Genomic DNA, 20,262 nt, shown 5'->3' on the forward strand with positions numbered 1-20,262 from the left:
CCCTTAATATAAAACTTTGATAAAATAGAATAAATATCTTAATGTTAAGAAATATAATAATTTTCCAACATATAAATGATAGCAATGAAACTATCTTTTAATTAATATTCTTTTTTTTTTGTGATAAACATTAAGTATTTTTAATCCAACCAATCTGTCATAAAGATTTTAAACAGTAACAAAAAAACATACATTTCACAAACCTGTAAATTTTATTCAAGATCTCCATGAATCTTATAACAATTATGACAATTAACTTAAATCAAAACAACATTAACTCACACTAATAATATAAGATCAAACAATACCAAATATCAAATTCTCACCATTATTATAGTTCAAGTTTTTTTGCAAAAAAATAAAAGATCAAGAACAAACAGAAGGAGGAAGCAGAAGATCTGATCCAAAACTCTTTCGTGCCGATATCGCTCACACACCTTCATCCGCGCGAAATCCCAGCCGCAATGTCCTGCTCCAAAACACAAACACGAAAAAGAATTAGAAAAATAAACACATAGTAACAACTCACCTTCAATTTTATATGGTATAATTTCAGATCTGAAAATTTTTGTTCCATCTCATTATAGTCCAGATCTACAAAAATTAGCACCCAAAATATTAATGAAATGCAAAAAAAAAAAAAAAATCTTTTTAAAAAAGTAATAAATATAATGGTTGAATGTTCAAAGTAAGAACACAACACAAAAAAGATAGTAACTTAAAAATCATAAAAGTGAATGGAAAATATAGAGATTAGAAAGAGAAGGAGAGATATGAAGAAAATATTTTCTAAAAAAATCATGTTTAAGATGAAACACAGCATAAAGATTGAATCTTTAAGCAAGAGGTTAGGGAAGAAAGAAGAGAAAATGTTGAGATAAAAAAGAAAGATGAAGTAAACAAAGAGAGAGAAGAGAGAATGAAAAGTGGATGGAAAAAAATGAGAATAAAATATTAATCTATGGTACACATGCAAATGGTAGAAGTAACAAATGGTATTGGGAAAAGGCAAGTTGTGTAAAGTTATGGAAAGAGAAAAGAAGGAAGCAGAGGGTGTCCACGTGGACAGCTTCATTGATGAGTATTGGGAAAAAGGGCAAAAATGGTATTTCAAGAACATCTATCTTTCTTATATGATAGATTGCAGTGATGGTTGCCTTTGGACAAACAAAATATTGTTATTACTTTTAATTTTTAATATAATTTTAATTATCCTTCAATTAATATTGTAAGTATTTCTCTTAATATTTTTTATCAATAGTTACCTGCAAATGATTAGAAAAATCGCTATAGAGAGGATGGAGAATGAAAAGGTTTAAAACTTAGTGGCAAAGAATCGTGATAGTAGAAGTCTTTTAGAGTAAAGTTAAGAACAAAAAATTTAACTTGCAACCTTTATATCACTAAAAATGTTAAATTATAATTCCTTGTGTTGAAAAGATTTGATTTGATTTGGAAATGTATAAAAAGTTTGTTACACATAAATTTGATTTATATATAAATTATATAGATTTGATTTAGATCTAAAATATATTAGGTCTGATTTAGTTCCAAAATCAAAATAGCTATTTTGGGCTTTTATAGGTTTTGACTTTTCCTTAGGGAGCAAGCTAACCTAAATCTATAAATAGGGAGTAACCCTAATTATTTTGTAATTCAAGTCAATTGAGTTGTATTCACAGAATTTACAGTTGCAAGTGAATAATAAAGTTTTCCACAGTTTATGGGCAGAGAGAAACTCTGCAAAAAATCATTGTCTATTTTTTTTCTTTTATATTGTTCATCGTTTTTGTGTGGTGAAATCAATCTTGTTCATCAAGATTGATAGAAATTCATCATAGGTTTTGGTGGATTTTTAACATCTGGTGTCAAGAGCTCTGGTTGATCGGTTCAAGGGAAGAAGAAGAAAATCACAATGGCGGTGAATTATGGGAATGGAAATTATCCAGCAAGTTTACCAATTCTAAAAGTAGATAACTACGAGAATTGGTGCAAAAAAATGAAAGTTCTATTCAGGTGTCAAGGTCTTTGGGATCTTGTAAAGGATGGAGTAGAAGAGCTTGAAGAAGACGCTTTAGAAGAAGAAAGGGAAGAACACGAAGAATTGGAGAAGAAGAGTTATAAAGCACTCTTCACAATTCATCAATGTCTGAGTCCAAACAACTTTGCAAAGGTTAGTGATTCTGAATCTGCAAAAGAAGTTTGGGAGACTCTTGAAAAGTCTTTTGGAGGCGTTGAGAAGGTGAAAGAGGTGAGGTTAAAAACTCACAAAAGAACGTATGAATTGCTTCATATGGAAGATAACGATAACATAACTGATTTCTTCATGAGGGTTACGAAACTAGTGAATCAAATCAAGATACGTGGAGAAGCATTAACAACAAGAGTTGTTGTTTCTAAGATCTTGAGGTCTTTGGCCCCTAAGTTCGACTACGTGGTGGTAGCCATAGAAGAGTAAAAAGATTTGTCAAAGTTGACAAAAGAAAAACTTCAAGGAACGCTTAAATCTCATGAACAATGAATGGCTGAAAGAGTTTCAGGCAAGTCGAAGAGCGATGTGGCTCTGCAAGCTTAGTCAACAAAAGAAAATATAGGTAAAGGAAGCTGGAATGGAAATAAAGGTAGAGGTGGCTACAACAATTCGACTAGTCGAAATCAGCAAGAAGGAAGTTGGTCAAATAAGAGAAAACCCTCATATCAAGGCAACCAAAGAGGTGATGCGGGTACAGGAAGATGTGGTGGTCGAAAGCCTGACAAGAGTCACATTCAGTGTTTCAATTGTCAGAAGTATGGTCGCTATTTTACAAAGTGTCCAAAAAAGAATAAGGATCAAGAAAGTGATGCAAAGTTTGCAAAAGAAAAGTAAGAAGAAGAGATGATGCTGATGGTCACAACAAAAGATGAAGATAAATTCAAGGACCAATGGTACTTGGATTCAAGATGCACATCACACATGTCTGGAAGGAAAGATTGGTTTTTCAACATAAAGCCCTCAACAAAGAACATGGTGAAATTTGCAAATGACAATAATCTAGCAGCTGAAGGTATTGGAGACGTTTTAATTATGAGGAAAGAGGGAAAAGGTCAGTAATTTCCAATATGTTATACATTCCAGGCATGAAAAGCAACTTGCTCAGCATTGGGAAGTTGTTCGAAAAAAACTACAAGGTGTCGATCAAAGATAAGATGATTGTCGACGCAAGTGGGAGGTTAATCTTGAAGGCTCCTATGTCTCAGCATAGAACCTTCAAAATTAAACTCAATATGATGGAGCACGAGTGTCTTGCAACTGCAGCTAGCCGAGATGAATGGATATGGCATTACCAACTAGGCCATCTCAACTTCAATGACATCACAGAGTTGAAAAGAAGAAATATGGTTTCAGGGTTACCAGAGATCGACATTCCAAGAGAAGTATGTGAGGAATGTGTGCAGGCGAAGCAACACAAGAACAACTTCAGCAAAAATGCAGGAAGCAAGTCGAAGGCAATTCTTGAAGTCATATACTCTGATGTATGTTGTCCAATTCAGGTGGATTCGAATGGATGTAACAAATATTTTGTTACATTCATAGATGATTTAAGTCGAAAACTGTGGACTTACATGATCAAGAAGAAAAGTGAAGTGATCGAGGTATTTGTCAAGTTTAAATTGATGTTCGAAAGATAAAATGGGCGAAAGCTCGAGGTTCTGAGAACTGATGGTGGTGGAGAATTTATGTCGAAAGACTTCAACATATTAAGTGAGAAAGAAGGGATTGTGCATGATGTGGTGTCACTCTACACTCCACAGTAAAATGGAATTGCAGAAAAGAAGAATCGAACCATCATGAATATGGTGAGAAGTATGTTGAAAGACAAGCATTTACCAAAATGGTTTTGGGGTGAAGTTGTGTCGACCGTAACATATATTCTGAACAGATGTCCGACGAAGAAGCTAGAAGGAATTACTCTAGAAGAATGTTGGTCTGGTGTGAATCCTAGCTTGAGTCATTTGAAAGTATTTGGATCTATAGCACATAGACATGTGCCAGATTAGTTGAGAAGAAAACTTGATGGCAAGTCGATTCAGATGATTGTAATAGGATATCATTTTACTGAAGGTTACAAGTTGTTCGACTCAGTGAATAAGAAAGTAGTGATCAACAGGGACGTGATCATAAACAAGCTTACAGAATGGGATTGGATTGAAAATGTCAAGAAAGATTCAGTGGGAATCTTACTCAAAGAATCAGAAACTCAAGTCGAAAGAGAAGTTTGATAAGAGGAGGTTAGATATCAACCAAGTATAAGCAGACCTCAGAGAACAAGACATATGCCTGCAAGGTTGCAAGATTGTGTGATTACGTCAGATGATGTGGTCGATGATAAAGGTGAGCTAGTACATTACACTTTCTACGCAGATGTTGAACTTGTCAATGCAGCTGATGCATTGAAGGATTCGAAGTGGGTGAAAGCTGTGAATGAGGAAGTAAAATTTATCGAAGACAACAATACTTGGTCATTTGTCGAATTGCCTTAAGTTAAAAAAAGCAATTGATGTCAAGTGGGTATACAAAGTGAAGATGAATCCCAAAGGGAAAATAACTTGACACAAAGCAAGGCCTGTGGCGAAAGGATTTCTTCAGAAGGAAGGAATCGACTTCGATGAAGTTTTTGCACCTGTTGCCAGGATCGAAACAATCTGGTTGGTTGTTGGTCTAGCAGAAATAAACAGTTGACACATATGCCAGATGGACGTAAAGTGTGCATTCCTAAATGGACCCTTAGACGAAGAAGATTATGTTAAACAACCAGTTGGGTTTGTGAAACATGATGAAGGGAGTGCAAGTCAAAATGTTTAGAAGACTAGGAGCTATGATGAACATAGATATCTTAGACACAATGAACTAGGTAGGGTGTTAAATTGTAATTCCTTGTGTCGAAAAGATTTGATTTAGAAGTGTGTAAACAGTTTGTTACACGTATTTGATTTAGATCTAAATTAGATAGATTTGATTTAGGTCTAAAATAGATTAGATTTGATTTAGTTCCAAAATAAGTATTTTGGACTTTTATAGTTTTCGGCTTTGGCTTAGGGAGCAAGCTAACCTAAATTTATAAATAGGGAGTATCCCTCATTATTTTGTAATCAAGTCAATTGAGTTGTATTCACAGAATTTGCAGTTGTAAGTGAATAATAAAGTTTTCCACAGTTTGTAGACAGAGAGAAACTCTGCAGAAAATCATTGTCTTTCTTTCTTTTATATTGTCCATCGTTATTGTATGGTAAAATCAATCTTGTTCATCAAGATTGATAGAAATTCATCATAGGTTTTGGTGGACTTCGAACACTGAGCTCTTACATTACAGTTACAACACAATCTGATCAGTAGTAAATAAAGTGTTGAATGGAAATAGAGTATGAGAGATTCAAACATAAAAAATATTTTGATTCACCTTGTTAACTAGAAGTAGGTATAGCAACATAACTCCTATCCACCCGAATCCGCTCCAAATTTGACGGGAGAAATTCATTTTGACTGGGTTTGAATTCGGTTTTGAGTTTTTTCCGCTTACAAAATATGAGAATGGATCAGGTAATTGAAACACTAGTACTCACCTCCGAACGGTCCGTTTATTTTATTATGTTTTAATAATTTAGAATATTAAATATGTGGTTAATGTATTGATATTTTGATATGTTTTTATTATTTAAAATATTTGAAATGTATGGATGAAATATTTTAAAAATGTTTTATTTTATTATTTGCAATGTAATTTAATTTTGAAAAAGATAAATATTTCTATTAAAAAAGTTGATTTTACTACATGAATGGTGGCAGGCGGAAATACCTTAATCCATTTGAAACAAGTTTGAATTTTGATTATCCATCCCGGATAGAGATTGAGGCAGAAAATAGAGATTGTTTGAAGATTCAAGTTTGAATTTAGAAAGATAAAATCGTCTCTGACCTGCCCGGTTGCCATGCCTAACTAAAAGTTATATTCACTTCTTTTCCCACTAATATAATTTACACTATAATTAAATCTAATTACATATCACCACTAAGACAAAATATACAGAACTTCCTTAACTTATAGAGGATTTATAAAATTACAAATGTGTTATTTTATGAAAACTCACACAGTGCAATAAACTAAAAAAATCTCTATTACAAATGTATAACTTTTCTAAAAAAGAACGATAAAAACACTTATGTCTGTCGCTATCTAATTTATCGATTTCTCATTGTTTTGACACTATCTGTCATGCACAACAATGAGCCTAAAACAAATTAATTATGCTTGTTCGTAACTTTGTAAGGCTTTCTTGTGTAGGATGGTCAAACTTTGTAAGGCTTTCTTGTGTAGGATGGTCAATACTTCTGCGGTTTTTATTAGAAGTAGAAAGTTTAAAAAAAAACTGCTAATAGTTTTTATTAGTTGTAGTTCTACAAATCTTGGATGGGAAGTAGTCCCACGTCGGATTGCTTCTATGGTTCCTTCTGAGTTCCTCTCTGGTCGTAAGAAAAATAACACGTTTATAGACATGGTACATCTTCAGAAATTTTACAAATTGTTGAGATATTCAAAAACAATGTTTCATCCATTTCAGTACACCTAAACCAGGAACAAATAATACACATAATGAATTGAACCGTCTCCAAAAAAAAAAAACCTTCAACATTGTAAAAACGTGTATTTGGGTTGGCCAGTTACCTACATTTCCCAATTACATACAGTCAAAAGGGCAGGATTCCTAATACAAAGACATCGGGTGAAATGGAAGAAAGAAAAGGGCAGACCATACGTTGTTACTCCAACCTCAACGTTTGGAATATTGAGGGGCTTTACGAGCTTTCTTGAGACCAACTTTCTTCCTCTCAACGGCTCTAGCATCTCTGGTGAGAAGCCCTTGCTGTCTCAAAGGTACTCTATAACCTTCGCTAACCTTCAGCAATGCACGAGCAATGCCAAGGGTGATTGCCTGAGCTTGACCAGAGAGACCACCACCCTCAGCTTTAACAAACACATCAAAACTAGTTTCATATCCCAAAGTTATTAGGGGCACCTTCATGTATTGAAGCCACAACGGATTTCCTTGAAAATATTCCTGTCCAATGTTAAAATCTAAAATAAGTCAGATAAACAAGATTGAACAGAGATGAAAAATAACACAACGACTAAAAAAGGACATAAATCAAAGAAAAGTTTGGAAGGTGAAGGCAAAGCAAGATAAAACTTTATTTTAAGATTAAAAGAATTAGACTCGTGTATGTTTTCTCCGAGCTTCGTTCAACTTATGTTTGATAACAAAGCTTCTTCTGCATCAGTAACCTTTGCATCCAGAGGTTGTGTTAGAAATAAAAATGAGGTCTCTGGATGTATATAATGAGAGCCAATAGTTGTTAAGTTGTTATTTTGGCTAGTTTCAAATTTTGGGAATCTAAAAATCTATAAATAGAATAGAATCCTTTAATTCTATTGCACTCCATATTTTACCATTCATTGATTTATGACTGGTTTATTCAGTGTGAGGGGAAAATAACACCCTTGTGCAATCTTTCTTTTGTTATCAATAAACTCAGGGATGTATAATTCTCTTTCTGATAGTTTCTGTTCAAAGCAACCTAACATGTTGGTTGTTGGAAACTAACAACTGAGAGCATTGATCTCTAAGCATATGAATAAATTTTGTATATGGAATGCAATCAGCGAATTGATTTCCAAAGATAATCGAATGCAATCACACGTGTCAATGTAGTGCTGATGTCTGTGATTGACATTCGCCAAACATTAGATACACTTTTAATATACACTTATAATATGAAGTGTTGGTGCTAGATAGTAAATTAGTAATGGTTATTTTATTTTTTATTCTAAACAATATTAAACTAGATAAGATGGAGTGTACTTGAAATGAAAATATTATCTTCCTTTCCTTTCCTTTCTAAAACCCTCCACTCATTCTCAAACACTCAACTGTAAAATTTGCAGTTCTATGTGTTTTGAATGTGGCTAAGCACGGACACCGGCATTAATACGTTGACACATGTAATAATTTGAAAAAAAAATGAATAAATTGAACGCAACCACAAATACAATTTTTTCTAGAGGTGTCAGTGCTCCATAGTGCGGCATTTTCTCATTGAAATTCTCTAATTGATTAACCAGTTAGCAAGATCCATTCACTTTCAGAATTAACTCATTCGAATTTAAGCATGTTTTTCATCAAACCCTAAATCCAATGCTACATTATAAATAATCAACATGAACTTACTATAGCAATTCAATTGGCAAACAGAGTTCAAATATTTGCCTAACAATAATGCGAACAAGAAAGTAAGGAAGAGACCTGAGCGTCACGGTAATTGATAACGAATTTGCCGGTTCCTTCCTGGAGAACAACACGAGCGACGGCAGTTTTTCGGCGACCGGTGCCGATGATAGTTTGAGCGGCGAATCCACCGGGAAGTCTGGATTTCACGTATTTCTTGAGGTCAGCGATTTCGGGTTCGGCGGGAGGAGCGAGTGCTGATGCGGATACGGTTAGGGAGGGGAGTTTGGAAGAGCGAGAGATGGAGAAGGTTCTGGGCAGAGAAAGAGAGGTTGGTTTGTGAGAGATGTTTGAAGAAAAGGAGAGTGAAGAGAGGGAAGATGTGAGAGATGATAAGGAAACTGCCATGTTTTTTTTAGTTTTCTTCACTGTTTTAGCTATGAATGGGTAATGAAGTGAAGATGTAGCCAGAGAAAGAGGATAATGGCTTTATTTTTTAAAAATAAAATGGAGGAAAACAACGTATTTTTTTAAATAAAATGAAGAAAAAATAAGGTATTAAATTAAGAGAATTTATTACCTTACCCTTTGGTTCTCTCTTTCATAATGGAATCTTTGGAACTATTTTTTTAATTTAAAGTTGTTTTGTTCAGTAGATATACATGCGGAAGCTTCCATAAATGTATTTACGGAAGTATTTGATGTTATATTTGCGTTAGACTCCTCTCCTTCCCCATTCTTCACTTAAAATTAAATCATCAAAAACTTGAAGAGGCGAAAGAAAAAATAAGTTAGGTAAAGATTAGGAATCACTTCAAATGGCGGCGACGACGACGAGGAAGCTATGTGCGAAGTGGAGCTTCAAGTGGCGGCGACGGCGGCGAGGCTATGTGTGAAGTGGGTTTTGACAAGACGAAGGTTTCGTGTGGTTTCAACGAAAATGAAAAAGGAAATTTGATTAAACGAGGGAATGAAGAACAAGGTAAAGAAGATGGAACAAACATGAAGGCTAATCTGGAAAAAAAGAAAGTGGTGTACTTTCTCTTTGTTTCTAAGGAGATGTCTCGCTTTTCTTCTTTCTTTTTTCTTTGACATTTATTTCGCTAGCAGAGAGCCTTTTTAACTCATTTTTATGTTCAAGCAGTTTTTTAGATAATATTGAGACATTTAAATTATTAAGATCATTTGATTCCTTAATGGTTGTAATCTTTGGTTGCCAATCGCTACACACTGATCTCAAGATGTTGTTTGCACAATCTTTGTTAGAAAGAGATCTGTCTAAATTTTCTAACTTGTGGATTAAGTGGAGAAAACAAAATGGATTCCACAGTTTCACCAAGATCCATATGGAATAGTTCATACTCCTATCTTAACATGTTAATTTTAGATTCCTTAACATATTTAGTTCCCTCATGGAGCACTTGAAATGCATTCCACATTGATTGTGCATTCTTATAATGTGAGATTAGTAATATATCTTTGTGCTTAACATAAAGATAAGTACATTTCTCTCCTTCAAATCATAGGATGCCTTTTTGATTTCCTCATTTGATCATTCTTTGGGAGTTTTTCAATAAAAACACCATTGACTTCACTTTTAGGAATAAGAGGTCTATTAGTGACAGCTACCTAAAGCATTTTGTCTACTAATATTAAGTGAACGTGCATATCTTCCTTTCAAATAAGCATAATTTTAGCCTTTGAAAATTGGGTCTCCATTGTACGCTCGCTTTAAATCATCATTACCCATATTCTTAACTTTTAGAGCTGATTATACAGGATCAAAAGACCAGCTGTGAAGCTAATTGTTAGGCGAGAATATGGGGCTTAATGGTTTAGAAGGGGGGGGGTGTTTAGAATAGGCCTCCTTTAAAAAAAGATCGATCAAAAATGTTTGTTTCAAAAAATAATTTGAAAAGTATTTGCGTGGCACAAAATGCATGTACAAAAATGCACAAAATTATATGTTTTTTGGACGGGATATACACGACATTCAATTTGGACACAAAATAGAAAGTAGATGAAACGAATATCCAAAATAATCAATATGTTTATTGAATTACAACTGAGTTACACGAGTTGTTTAAAACGAATATTGTCAATACAATAAGAAATCTAATATTGCAATCTTGCAATTTAATCAATAATAAGAATGATTTGGAGTCTCAATCTAACAAAACTTAAGTTTATCAACAAAATTACTATCAATACGATATAAAAAACAACCACATGTGATTCTAAGAAAACAATGAACCTAAACATGCAATTCTAATCAATATATATATATATATATATATATATATATATATATATATATATATATATATATATATATATATATATATATATATATAGAGAGAGAGAGAGAGAGAGAGAGAGAGAGAGAGAGAGAGAGAGAGAGAGAGAGAGAGAGAGAGAGAGAGAGAGAGAGAGAGAAAGAAGATAGTATGCCCAATGTATAATGGTTCGACATTTCATCCCCGTTATGCCTACTCCACTCTCTAATGGTTTCTCAAGAAATTTTGTTGTTCTTTCACTTGATTTTGACAAATTTACACAGAGTTGGTTTATATTATCATAATTTGAATAATATTGAAAATAAAGATCTTCGATATGAATCCTCTTTGACTCGTACATATTATCAAACACTGAAATCTTGAAAAATCTTTACTCAACTTCGATTTAATCTTCCAGCTCCAAGAATGCTACTCCAAGCCTCCATTCTACATTGATCTTTACTCTATCCTATCAGTTCCTTGACCCTTTAACGGTCTGAAGATGAAAAATACCCCAACTTTATATTTAAGTTTCCACACAACTCTACTAAAGTAAAATTGGAGAGAAGAATCTCATTCTTTTCCGTTGGCTCTATCAATCCCAACCACGACCACATACACAGATGCAAACCCCTGAAATCCTCAAAAAATCTTCACAAAAATGTTAACTACAATAACGACCCTCCTCACATATCTCACTCTCTAAGATGAAAGTTTAATCCAAACAATAATGGATGATGCAAGAGGTTAAAGATGAAGAAATTTTGTTTGCAAAACTCAAAACAATATTCAAAATCCTTTTTTAAAAATGAGAGAAAATGTGTGTTGTGAGTTCTAAATCATAAAGTGGATGTGTATGTTATGAACATTGTGAAAGGGATTTAAGAAAAGGTTTATATATGTGTTAGATATCTAGCACAAAAATGAGAAAAAATGCTATATGATTCGAGTCACTAGCAATAAGTATAAATCGAATCAAATGAGTAAATGATTTGAATCAAGATCCAATAAATAAGAAAATTTGCTCCCATGATTTGAATCAAGCTTTTTATCTTTTGAGTCAGCAAAACCTCTGATTCAAATTAGATCCATAAATCTAAGACCCTAAATATATTATCCATGTTTGATTCAAGTAAAGCATATATGTGATTCAAATCAAAACTCTCTGATTCGAGTCATGGAGTGTTGTGATTCGAATCACATAAATAGAAAAAAATCTTGCTTTTCTATAATATCTTTGATTTGAGTCAAGAACTTTTGTGATTCGAATAAAAATCACATAAGCAAATTATTGGCTTCCATACACACTTTAATTTGAATCGTGTTAGTTTTTATTTTAATCATACTTCCAAATTTTCAATTTTTTCATCAAAACGAAGTGTTATTCAGAAATGTAACTTGACAAGACTTAAATCATTCTAAAAAGTGCTTCTTAATTCAAAACTTCGAAAATTTAACTGGAAGCATATTGTTACGACTATAATTAAACAGTTTGATTTATGTATGTGTAAAAAATAGATTAAGAACTCAACGCTAAAATGTACAATCAAGTGAGGAAACTCAATAACGAAAAAATCAAACCAAAATCTAAATGACAAGCAATCAAAACATAAATCCTAAGAGGCAGATGTTACAAAGATATAGATGATGCAAAGACAAGTGCCAATGTGGAGGAAGATAACGAAGCAATCATGACTAGATTTTTTCATGGCCTAAATCTGACATAAGTGGCATACTGGAGTTGCATCACTATATGGAAGTAGATGATAGTGTGTATCAAATTATCAAAGTAGAACAATAACTCAAAAGTAATGGCATAGGAAGGAGAAGCACTACAACTTTTAAATCTCAAAGTTGAAAGGACAAAACAAAAGAAGGAATGTGTGTCGCCATTTAAGGAAGCCACAATTGAAAACAAAGGTAAATATATATTCCTTCTTAAAGTTTTTCAACTAATAAAAGCGTTAATTATTTCAATGGTCAAGGTCAATGAGACATTGCATCTCAATGTCCAATAAAGAGAACTATATTTATGGAGTAAAATAAAGTACTTGTTGAAGAAGGGTGACAATTATGATGGCAATTTTAAAGAGGACGAAGAAGAAATACCTAGTGGATAATTTACTCATGGTGAGGAGAATGGTACGAAGCAAATTATGGAGGAGGATACAAGTCAAAGAGAAAAAAATTTCACACAAGACGCCTAGTGTAAGAAAATATATGTTCTTTAATTGTTCGTGGGTGAAGTTGTACCAATATTGCTAGCACACATTTAATTTATAAACTTAATTTGAAAACAAAACCTCATCCAAAACCTTACTAACTCCAATGGCTCAATAAAAATGTATAATTGCTTGTTGAAGCTTATCTTTATTTTAAATTCAGAAAATATTATAACGTAGTGTTGTGTGATATAGTAACGATGAAAGTTATTCACTTGTTAGGGGAGACATTGAAAATTTGATTTAAAAGTCAATCATGATGGGTAGACTCATAAATATTCTTTTATGCATCATGGTCAAGATATGAATATTGTATTTTTAAATCCTAGTAAAGTAAGAGAAGATCACAAGAAAATGAGATAAAAGAAAGAACATAAAAAAAATGAAAAAGGGAGAAGAAAAAGAAAGGAATGATAAAAAGAAAGAGAGTTTAATTATAAAAAAAGGTGAATAATGCAATTGTGTCACACCGACCTCTATATTTTCTCTTTTGCAAGAAGGAGTCTTTATTAATCACAATTTTTAATGAAAATGTTTTTCCAAGTTGTGTTGAGTTTCTTTTACAGGAATTCAAAGATTTGTTTCCAAATAAGGTACCAAATGGCTTACATTCTATAAGAGGAATCAGACATCATATTAATCTCATTTCAGGAGCATAAATTTTCCTAATAGGTCAACATATAGAAGTAATCCTCAACAAAGTCAAAGAAATACAAAGGCAGGTGAGTGAATTGATAAGTATATATTGGGTAAGAGAAAGTTCAAATCTTTGTGTTGTCCATGTAATTTTAGTCCCTAAAAGGGATTGTAGTTGGAGGATGTGAACTGATTGTAGAACCATTATTAGTATTATTATTAAATATAAGCACCTCATTCTTAGAATAGATGATTTGCTTGAATTTTTTGTTGCATGTTTATTTTCTAAAATTGATTTGAAAAGTGGATATCACCAAATTAAAATAAGGAAAAGAAATGAATGGAAGACGACTTTTAAAATATAATATAGTTTGTAGTAGTGACCGGTAGTGCCTTTTAGGCTAACTAATGAACCTAACATTTTCATGAGACTAATAAACCATGTGTTAAGGGATTTTTTTAGATAAGTCTGTTACTGTGTATTTTGATGATACTTTGATATTTAATAAAAACCTAGATGATCATTGCATTTATTTAAAGGTTGTTTTGCAAGTGACAAGACAATAAATTTTGTATGTCAATTTAGAAAAGTGTTTCTTTTTGCACAAATCGTGTAATTTTATTATGTTTTATTGTGAGGTCTAAGGAGTTCAAGTTGATGAGAAAAAGGTGAGATCCATCCAAGAATGACCACCTCCCAAAAATTGTAAGTGAGGTAAGAGGATTTTATGGTTTAACTAGTTTTTATATGAGGTTTATGAAGAATTTTATTATGTTTTAAATGAGGGGAGAAACAAGGGTAAGTATTTGTTTTTCTACAAGAAAAGTTCACCCAAGCACCCATTCTTGTCTTACCTAATTTTTCTAAACTTTTGAAATTAAATGTGATGCATCTAATGTGGGAATTGAAGTTGTTTTATTGTAGGAAGGTCATCCAATTGTTTATTTTAGTGAAAAGTTAAAAGGGACTTTCCTTGATTATTCTACCTATGATAAGGAATTGTATTACTTGGTGAGAGCGCTACAAACCTGACATTACTTGTTTCTCAAAGAATTTATCATTCACAATGATTGCAAGTCCTTGAAAAATTTGAAGTGACAATATAAGTTGAATAAGAGATATGCTAAGTTGGTTGAGTTTATTGAACAATTTCTTTACACAATCAAGCATAAGAAAGGCAAAGACAATGTTGTGGCAAATACACTCTAAAAAAAAAATGTATTGCTTTCTACTCATGAAATTTTGTTTGGTCTTGAGCATATTATGAATTTCTACAAGGATGACTATAAACTTTCTTCCAAATTCTTCTCTTGTGAGCATTATGTCCAAAATGAATACTTTAGGTATAATGGTTATTTGTTTAAAGAAGAAAAAAAAAAGACTATGTGTATTCAAAGAATCCAATAGAAAATTACTTTTGAGGAAAAGACATAAGAGATAATTAATTAGCATTTTGAAATTTCTAAAGCTTTAGGTTTATTGCAAAAAAATTAACAATTATCTTACTACAATATTGGTATATGTTGATGATTTAGAACCTCACAGAAATTTCTCACACATTTCAGCAGAAATAATGTAGGCAATCTCGAATACTTCTTAGGTTTTGAGGCTTTTAGATCTTCCCATAAAATATCTCTTTGTAGAGAAAGTATAACCTTGATCTTTTGCTATATGTTGGCCTTCTTGCAGACAACCCAAAATCCACACCCGTGCAACCAAACCACAACTCCAGCTTTATATATTTTACTCTAAAAGTGATTATAGGGCATATTTTTTCACCTTGAAATATCCACTTTATCAATTTATATTTGAGATTTTTCAAAACACACTTTCCATTCTTGATTATTATTCTTCAATTAATTTCTTAAAGCATTTAGGGTCCTCACACACTCAAGAGGTTCAAGAATTCGGGCTTTATCATTTGGTTATTTACTTTTGCAACATCAACATGTTTTAAGTCATGTCATTTAAAAACTTGTCATAACACTTTTTTGTGTTCAAATATATAGACTCAAACCAAAATTGCAATAAGTGTGATACTTAAGGAATCAAATTGTTCATTTCTTTTAAAGAATATAAATATTTTGCTACATGATAAAACAAACTGACCATAAAAAGTACAACTAAACATTTTTTTTAATAATAAAAGACAACATCATTGTGGTTGAAGAAAAACAACTAGTAAATAAGATAGATGAAACACTTTCTAGAAAGAAAAAAACTAGCGCATAAGATAGATTAAACATTTTCTAGAGAAAAAAAAACTAAATTTAAACTTCTGTTTCATAGGATTCAATTTTCATATGAAGTTGCTCCTCCCCACTTCTTCACACGACTTTCTGCTTCATCAGCCTGTGAAATCCAAAGAAATTAAATTAAATTTTAACAAACAACAAGTTCCTTAAATTGAAGAACAAAAAGAAAATTTTCAAATTTAAATTTTCTTCTATGTATTATCTCATCTCGTCCGTTCTGCACTAATCTCAATTGTTTATCCGCATTTTTTTCTCCCTCTTAAAGATATAGTAATCAATAAATAAATGAATCACACTTACCTCTTTTTTCCAATTAGTTACGGAAGTGACGATTATAAGGATTATGGTTTGCATGACTACGCCTCCAATCAAACCGGACCAAATACCCTAAATAACCGATCATAGACATAAAACGAGTAAGAACAAAAAATGAATTTTTAAAATGCAATAGAAAATTACAATCACTAAATGCTAATCACATTATTTAGGAGTCTTTTCAAATAAAGTGTGAAAAAGTGAGAAATCACATATTCGAACTCAGACAACTGCATATCTCAGAGATAGTACATTACCTCGGCTCCGAAACCAAATGTGAACCCTAACAATATCCCGGCTGGTAATCCAACAGCATAATAACATCCAAGATTGATGTATGCTACAAGAGATTGCCAACCAGCTCCAACAGCAACACCTAAATCAACAACATAAAATTTATTAATTTTTCCTTTATAAGAAAAATCAACATTCATATTTCAATTTTTATGTGACTAACCAGACAAGACTGGTTGAAGACTGTTTAGGAGAACAGTGACACCAAGCAATGCAGCAAGTTTAGTTGTTTGCTTAGCAACTTCATCACTTGAGGTAAATAGTTGAGGAAAATAATCTCTTGTTGTTAGCATTAAGATCAACGCAACAACACCAATGAATATCGATGTCAGAGAAACCACTATCACTGAGAATTTTGCAGCCCGAAAATCACCTGCTCCGAGTTCATTTGAAATTCTCACACTGTTCATAAATTAAACTTAAAGTTAGTTAGTATTCACTTTAAAGAAGAAAAATTTGTAAAAATAAAATAAAATACGAGAAGAGAACTGATGATCACCTTATTGCAGCGTTAAACCCTAGTGCAATCATCATATCCCAACCATTTATGTTCATACTGCAAAAATGGAAACGTGTATTAGTAACTATCATTAATCATAAATTTTAGTCATGTTCTCCCTATAAAAATATTTAAATCGATATTATTCGAATCAAAGTTTACTCATTCCAGTAACCATTTAAGTTATCTATAGAGTTTAATAATATTGAACGTCAACAAAATATATTGAAAAAACCAAATTATTGAAAAGAAGAAAAAGATATAAATAGAACTTCTTACCAAATAGATATGGCATCCAAAGGTACTATAGGGTTTTTCAAATGCCCTGCTATCAGCACAAGAATCATCAAGTACCAAAACTCCAAGCTGCCAACACATTTTAAGAGTTCATTTCCATCAAATATTAATAAGTTCAATAAGTTTTTTTTTTTTTTTTATCTCTACAAATATTTCAACTTTATCGTTTCTAATCCCTCGAAGAATATTTGTCAAATTTGATCGTCAAACTTGACAGTGCATAGAAGGACTGAAAACGAAAGATAACATATTTATAGGAACTAAAAACGTAATGAATCTGCAAATGCGTTGAGTTGAGAAGTTTGAGAGATATATACCATAACATAACTGCGGAAGCTATAGAAAGTTTGATAAAACCAAACAAATCTGCGAATGCGAGCCATGAGAATCCATTCCAAGCACCATCTGATTTGGTGATGAAAATGTACAGGAGTTGACCAATGATAATGAGCCACCATGATGTGTTAAGACTAATTGCAGCTCCAACTAAGCCCCATTCAAGTTTCAAGATTAAAAGCCAGCTGAAAATTACATGGAAAACCAAAACACCTGCTGATATCCATAACATCACAAAGACTTTGCTTTGTGATTGTAAGAACTTTTGGATTGGAAAGTTCAATGCATATGCAAATAGTTGTGGTATCATCATCAGAGCGAAATGGCCTATAAAAACAAAAATAGATGTAATAAATATATATAGATGTTAATGATTATAGTCTCAATTGTGTTACTTAGGATACTAAAAATCGACATTTTATCTCAATATTTTGTAAATAAGTGGAAGTAGATTAGGTCGTCCGATAGGAGCCCTACGACTTGATGTATGTCAGACAGGACCGTCTTTGAAGGTATGCAAGGCGGCCTACAATACAAGGCCTCACTTTTTTATGATTGAGCTATAGAAAAAGGGGCCTCCATACACATGTTCCAGGGTTAATTTATGTTTAAATATGACCTCTCCAAAAAATATACGACTCAATTGAAGCTAACTTCTATTTCAGGATCTCTCAAAAGTTTAAGACAACTCTTGCGTCAGACATATGTTAAATGAGATTTAACTAAATATGTCAAATTACACGTCATAAAAAAGTCTTTTAGACCTATTAGATTTTTAAGTAGGCTAACTTATCAAAACTAGACTTTTGAAAATGTTAGACTCGGGATGAATAATATATAAGAGACCTGACTCGTATATAAGTGTTCAAATTTCTGAGTGGTTGACGTGTTTGAGTCTTGAGTCGTGATTGCGCTCTCGATGCTACGTTAAATATTTGGAAAGTAGTGTATTTATAAAAAAGAATAAAGCACTGTTAAATTCTTTTGAGGGAGAGCTTTGTCACTCATTGTGGTCCTCTCCGACTCGAATGATTAGTCTATACAGTTGCGTGTAGAGGATATCCAAATTTCTGCTGTGAAAAAAAAGAAGAGAAACTAACCAGCTGCATCTGCTACGTCATCAGCCTGCCCAGCGAGCTTCAAGAGTGGAGGTGCCCAAATATAAAATGGTAACATCAAAAGGGCAGTAGCCAACAAGATTATCCATGACCTTTGCATGTAAACTCCCAACATCCTTATATGACCAGCACCAAATGCTTGTCCACATAGTGTCTCCAGTGCACTTCCCATACCCAACTATTGCCAATAAAAAAGTTTATAAATCAATTACTTTGTACAACAATACGCAGAGACGCGTGTTCGAATACGCAATTTGCATTGCTCAGTGTGTGAAATTTTCGCCGTTGGTTTTTTCAAAAAGAAAAAAGAGTGGTATAATAATAAATTGAAGATGAAAGTTTGTGTACCAAGAAACCGAAGGCAAATCCAGCAATGACAGAGTTTTCGACCGAAAAAGCAGCAAGTTCAAGCGTACCAACATGACCAACAAATGTTTGAGTGAATGCACCAATTGAGAACTGAGATAAAGCAGTCAAGATTGCAGGACCAGCAATTAGCCATATCTTCTTCGACTCCACGCCAACTTTGTGAACAAGTTTCAACGGCGTCTCTTCCTCGTGATCGACAACTCTAGAAGAGTTGACATTGTTATCTAGTAAAGGAGTGTCAATAGGCATGATTAATTATAGATCACACTATATTTTGGTACTAAGTATTTCTAAATTTGAAATAGAACTTTGAATATTTGAGTTATGTTACTCTAGCTTATGTTATATGGTTATATAGTTAGTTAGTTATATACAAAATGACAGAAAATTTGGTCTAGCTAAAATGCAATGGTTGGTGAGAAAGGAAAGGTAGCTGGTTGGTGAGTAAAGTGAGTAGTTCCTCAAAATTATGAAAATGACTAATTGTAACCATTATTACTGTTACTAGTATAGTATCTACTTAGCCTTTTTTTTTAATAAATAGTAGTGTATACTTTTAATTTAGCTAACATAAAAAAACTATAGGATATTAGATTCCCTAAGTGTAACATATATGTATTAGAATTTGTCCCTACTAATTGATTATAGCGTGGCTTAAGGTTAGTTTGGTTCTTAATAAGTTGATTATTATAGTACAAACAAGTTTGGCTTGGCATAAATAAATATATTGAAATAAAATGGAATTTTGGATTTTGAATGAATGGTCGATATTGGATATACGTAGCAAGGTTTTTGGAAAACTCAACGGGGGTTGGCACGAGATATGATGCTGGGGGCTGCACCAGAAAGTCTTTCAACTCAAAGTTAGTTGCTAGTTGAGACATGGGACTAAAATGCTAACTTACTACTTTAAGAAACATAGAAAGATACTTTTGAGTTTTGATAATTCTTTCAAGTTTATATATTAATACTACAACTAGTCAAAGACCCGTGCTGTCGCCCGGGTGTATTATTTGTGGTGTAGTATTTTTTGAACGATACGAAAAATGTAAAGTAAAGAAGTTTGATAAAATTGTATATATAAAATAGAAATTAACCATTAAAATAAAGTTATACTGATAAGATATTAGTAGTATGAAAATTATGTTCTAAGTTAAAAAAAAATGATCTACAAAAAAAGTTTAAGATAGATTAACACAGATAAGTTCATTCATATCTTAGATCATTTGATAAAGTTTGGTTGTTGGTGATATATAATTATTATTATAAAATCACTAATAATTGAAAATATTTAAAAATAAATATGTAACAAATCAACAACATGATAAATCTACTATGTTTAAATATATGATAATGACCCGTGATAATAACTAAGGCACTTATAA

General features: G+C 32.4%; 2 protein-coding genes across 2 annotated transcripts; both read right to left on the reverse strand.

Annotated features, from left to right (window-relative positions):
- Nucleotides 1-6,506: 6,506 nt before the first annotated feature.
- On the reverse strand, nt 6,507-8,748 carry LOC131596568 (small ribosomal subunit protein uS9c). The gene is made up of 2 exons (XM_058869252.1): nt 8,338-8,748; nt 6,507-7,095 (listed from the first exon to the last, which is right to left on the reverse strand). The coding sequence occupies exons 1-2, from the start codon at nt 8,665-8,667 to the stop codon at nt 6,808-6,810; spliced, it is 618 nt and encodes a 205-aa protein (XP_058725235.1). The 5' UTR covers nt 8,668-8,748; the 3' UTR covers nt 6,507-6,807.
- A 6,686-nt stretch (nt 8,749-15,434) lies between these two features.
- LOC131596569 (protein DETOXIFICATION 33) lies at nt 15,435-19,221 on the reverse strand. The gene is made up of 9 exons (XM_058869253.1): nt 18,857-19,221; nt 18,491-18,686; nt 17,372-17,717; nt 17,037-17,123; nt 16,758-16,814; nt 16,422-16,660; nt 16,222-16,340; nt 15,950-16,036; nt 15,435-15,746 (listed from the first exon to the last, which is right to left on the reverse strand). Exons 1-9 carry the CDS (start codon nt 19,124-19,126, stop codon nt 15,687-15,689), a joined length of 1,461 nt encoding a protein of 486 aa, XP_058725236.1. The 5' UTR covers nt 19,127-19,221; the 3' UTR covers nt 15,435-15,686.
- Between the last annotated feature and the right edge of the window lie 1,041 nt (nt 19,222-20,262).

This window comes from Vicia villosa, linkage group LG4 (assembly GCF_029867415.1).
Source record: "Vicia villosa cultivar HV-30 ecotype Madison, WI linkage group LG4, Vvil1.0, whole genome shotgun sequence".
Taxonomy (NCBI): domain Eukaryota; kingdom Viridiplantae; phylum Streptophyta; class Magnoliopsida; order Fabales; family Fabaceae; genus Vicia; species Vicia villosa.

Bases quoted from the DNA above. Each gene is read 5' to 3' on its own strand.
- LOC131596568 (XM_058869252.1), bottom strand. From the start codon at position 8,667: ATGGCAGTTTCCTTATCATCTCTCACATCTTCCCTCTCTTCACTCTCC. The intron at 7,096-8,337 runs GTCTCTTCCTTA...AACATTGGACAG, and splicing joins TCAATTACCGTGACGCTCAG to GAATATTTTCAAGGAAATCC.
- LOC131596569 (XM_058869253.1), bottom strand. From the start codon at position 19,126: ATGCCTATTGACACTCCTTTACTAGATAACAATGTCAACTCTTCTAGA. The intron at 16,815-17,036 runs GTAAGAAGTTCT...CCATTTTTGCAG, and splicing joins TTGGATGCCATATCTATTTG to TATGAACATAAATGGTTGGG. The intron at 15,747-15,949 runs GTAAGTGTGATT...TGGATTTCACAG, and splicing joins TAACTAATTGGAAAAAAGAG to GCTGATGAAGCAGAAAGTCG.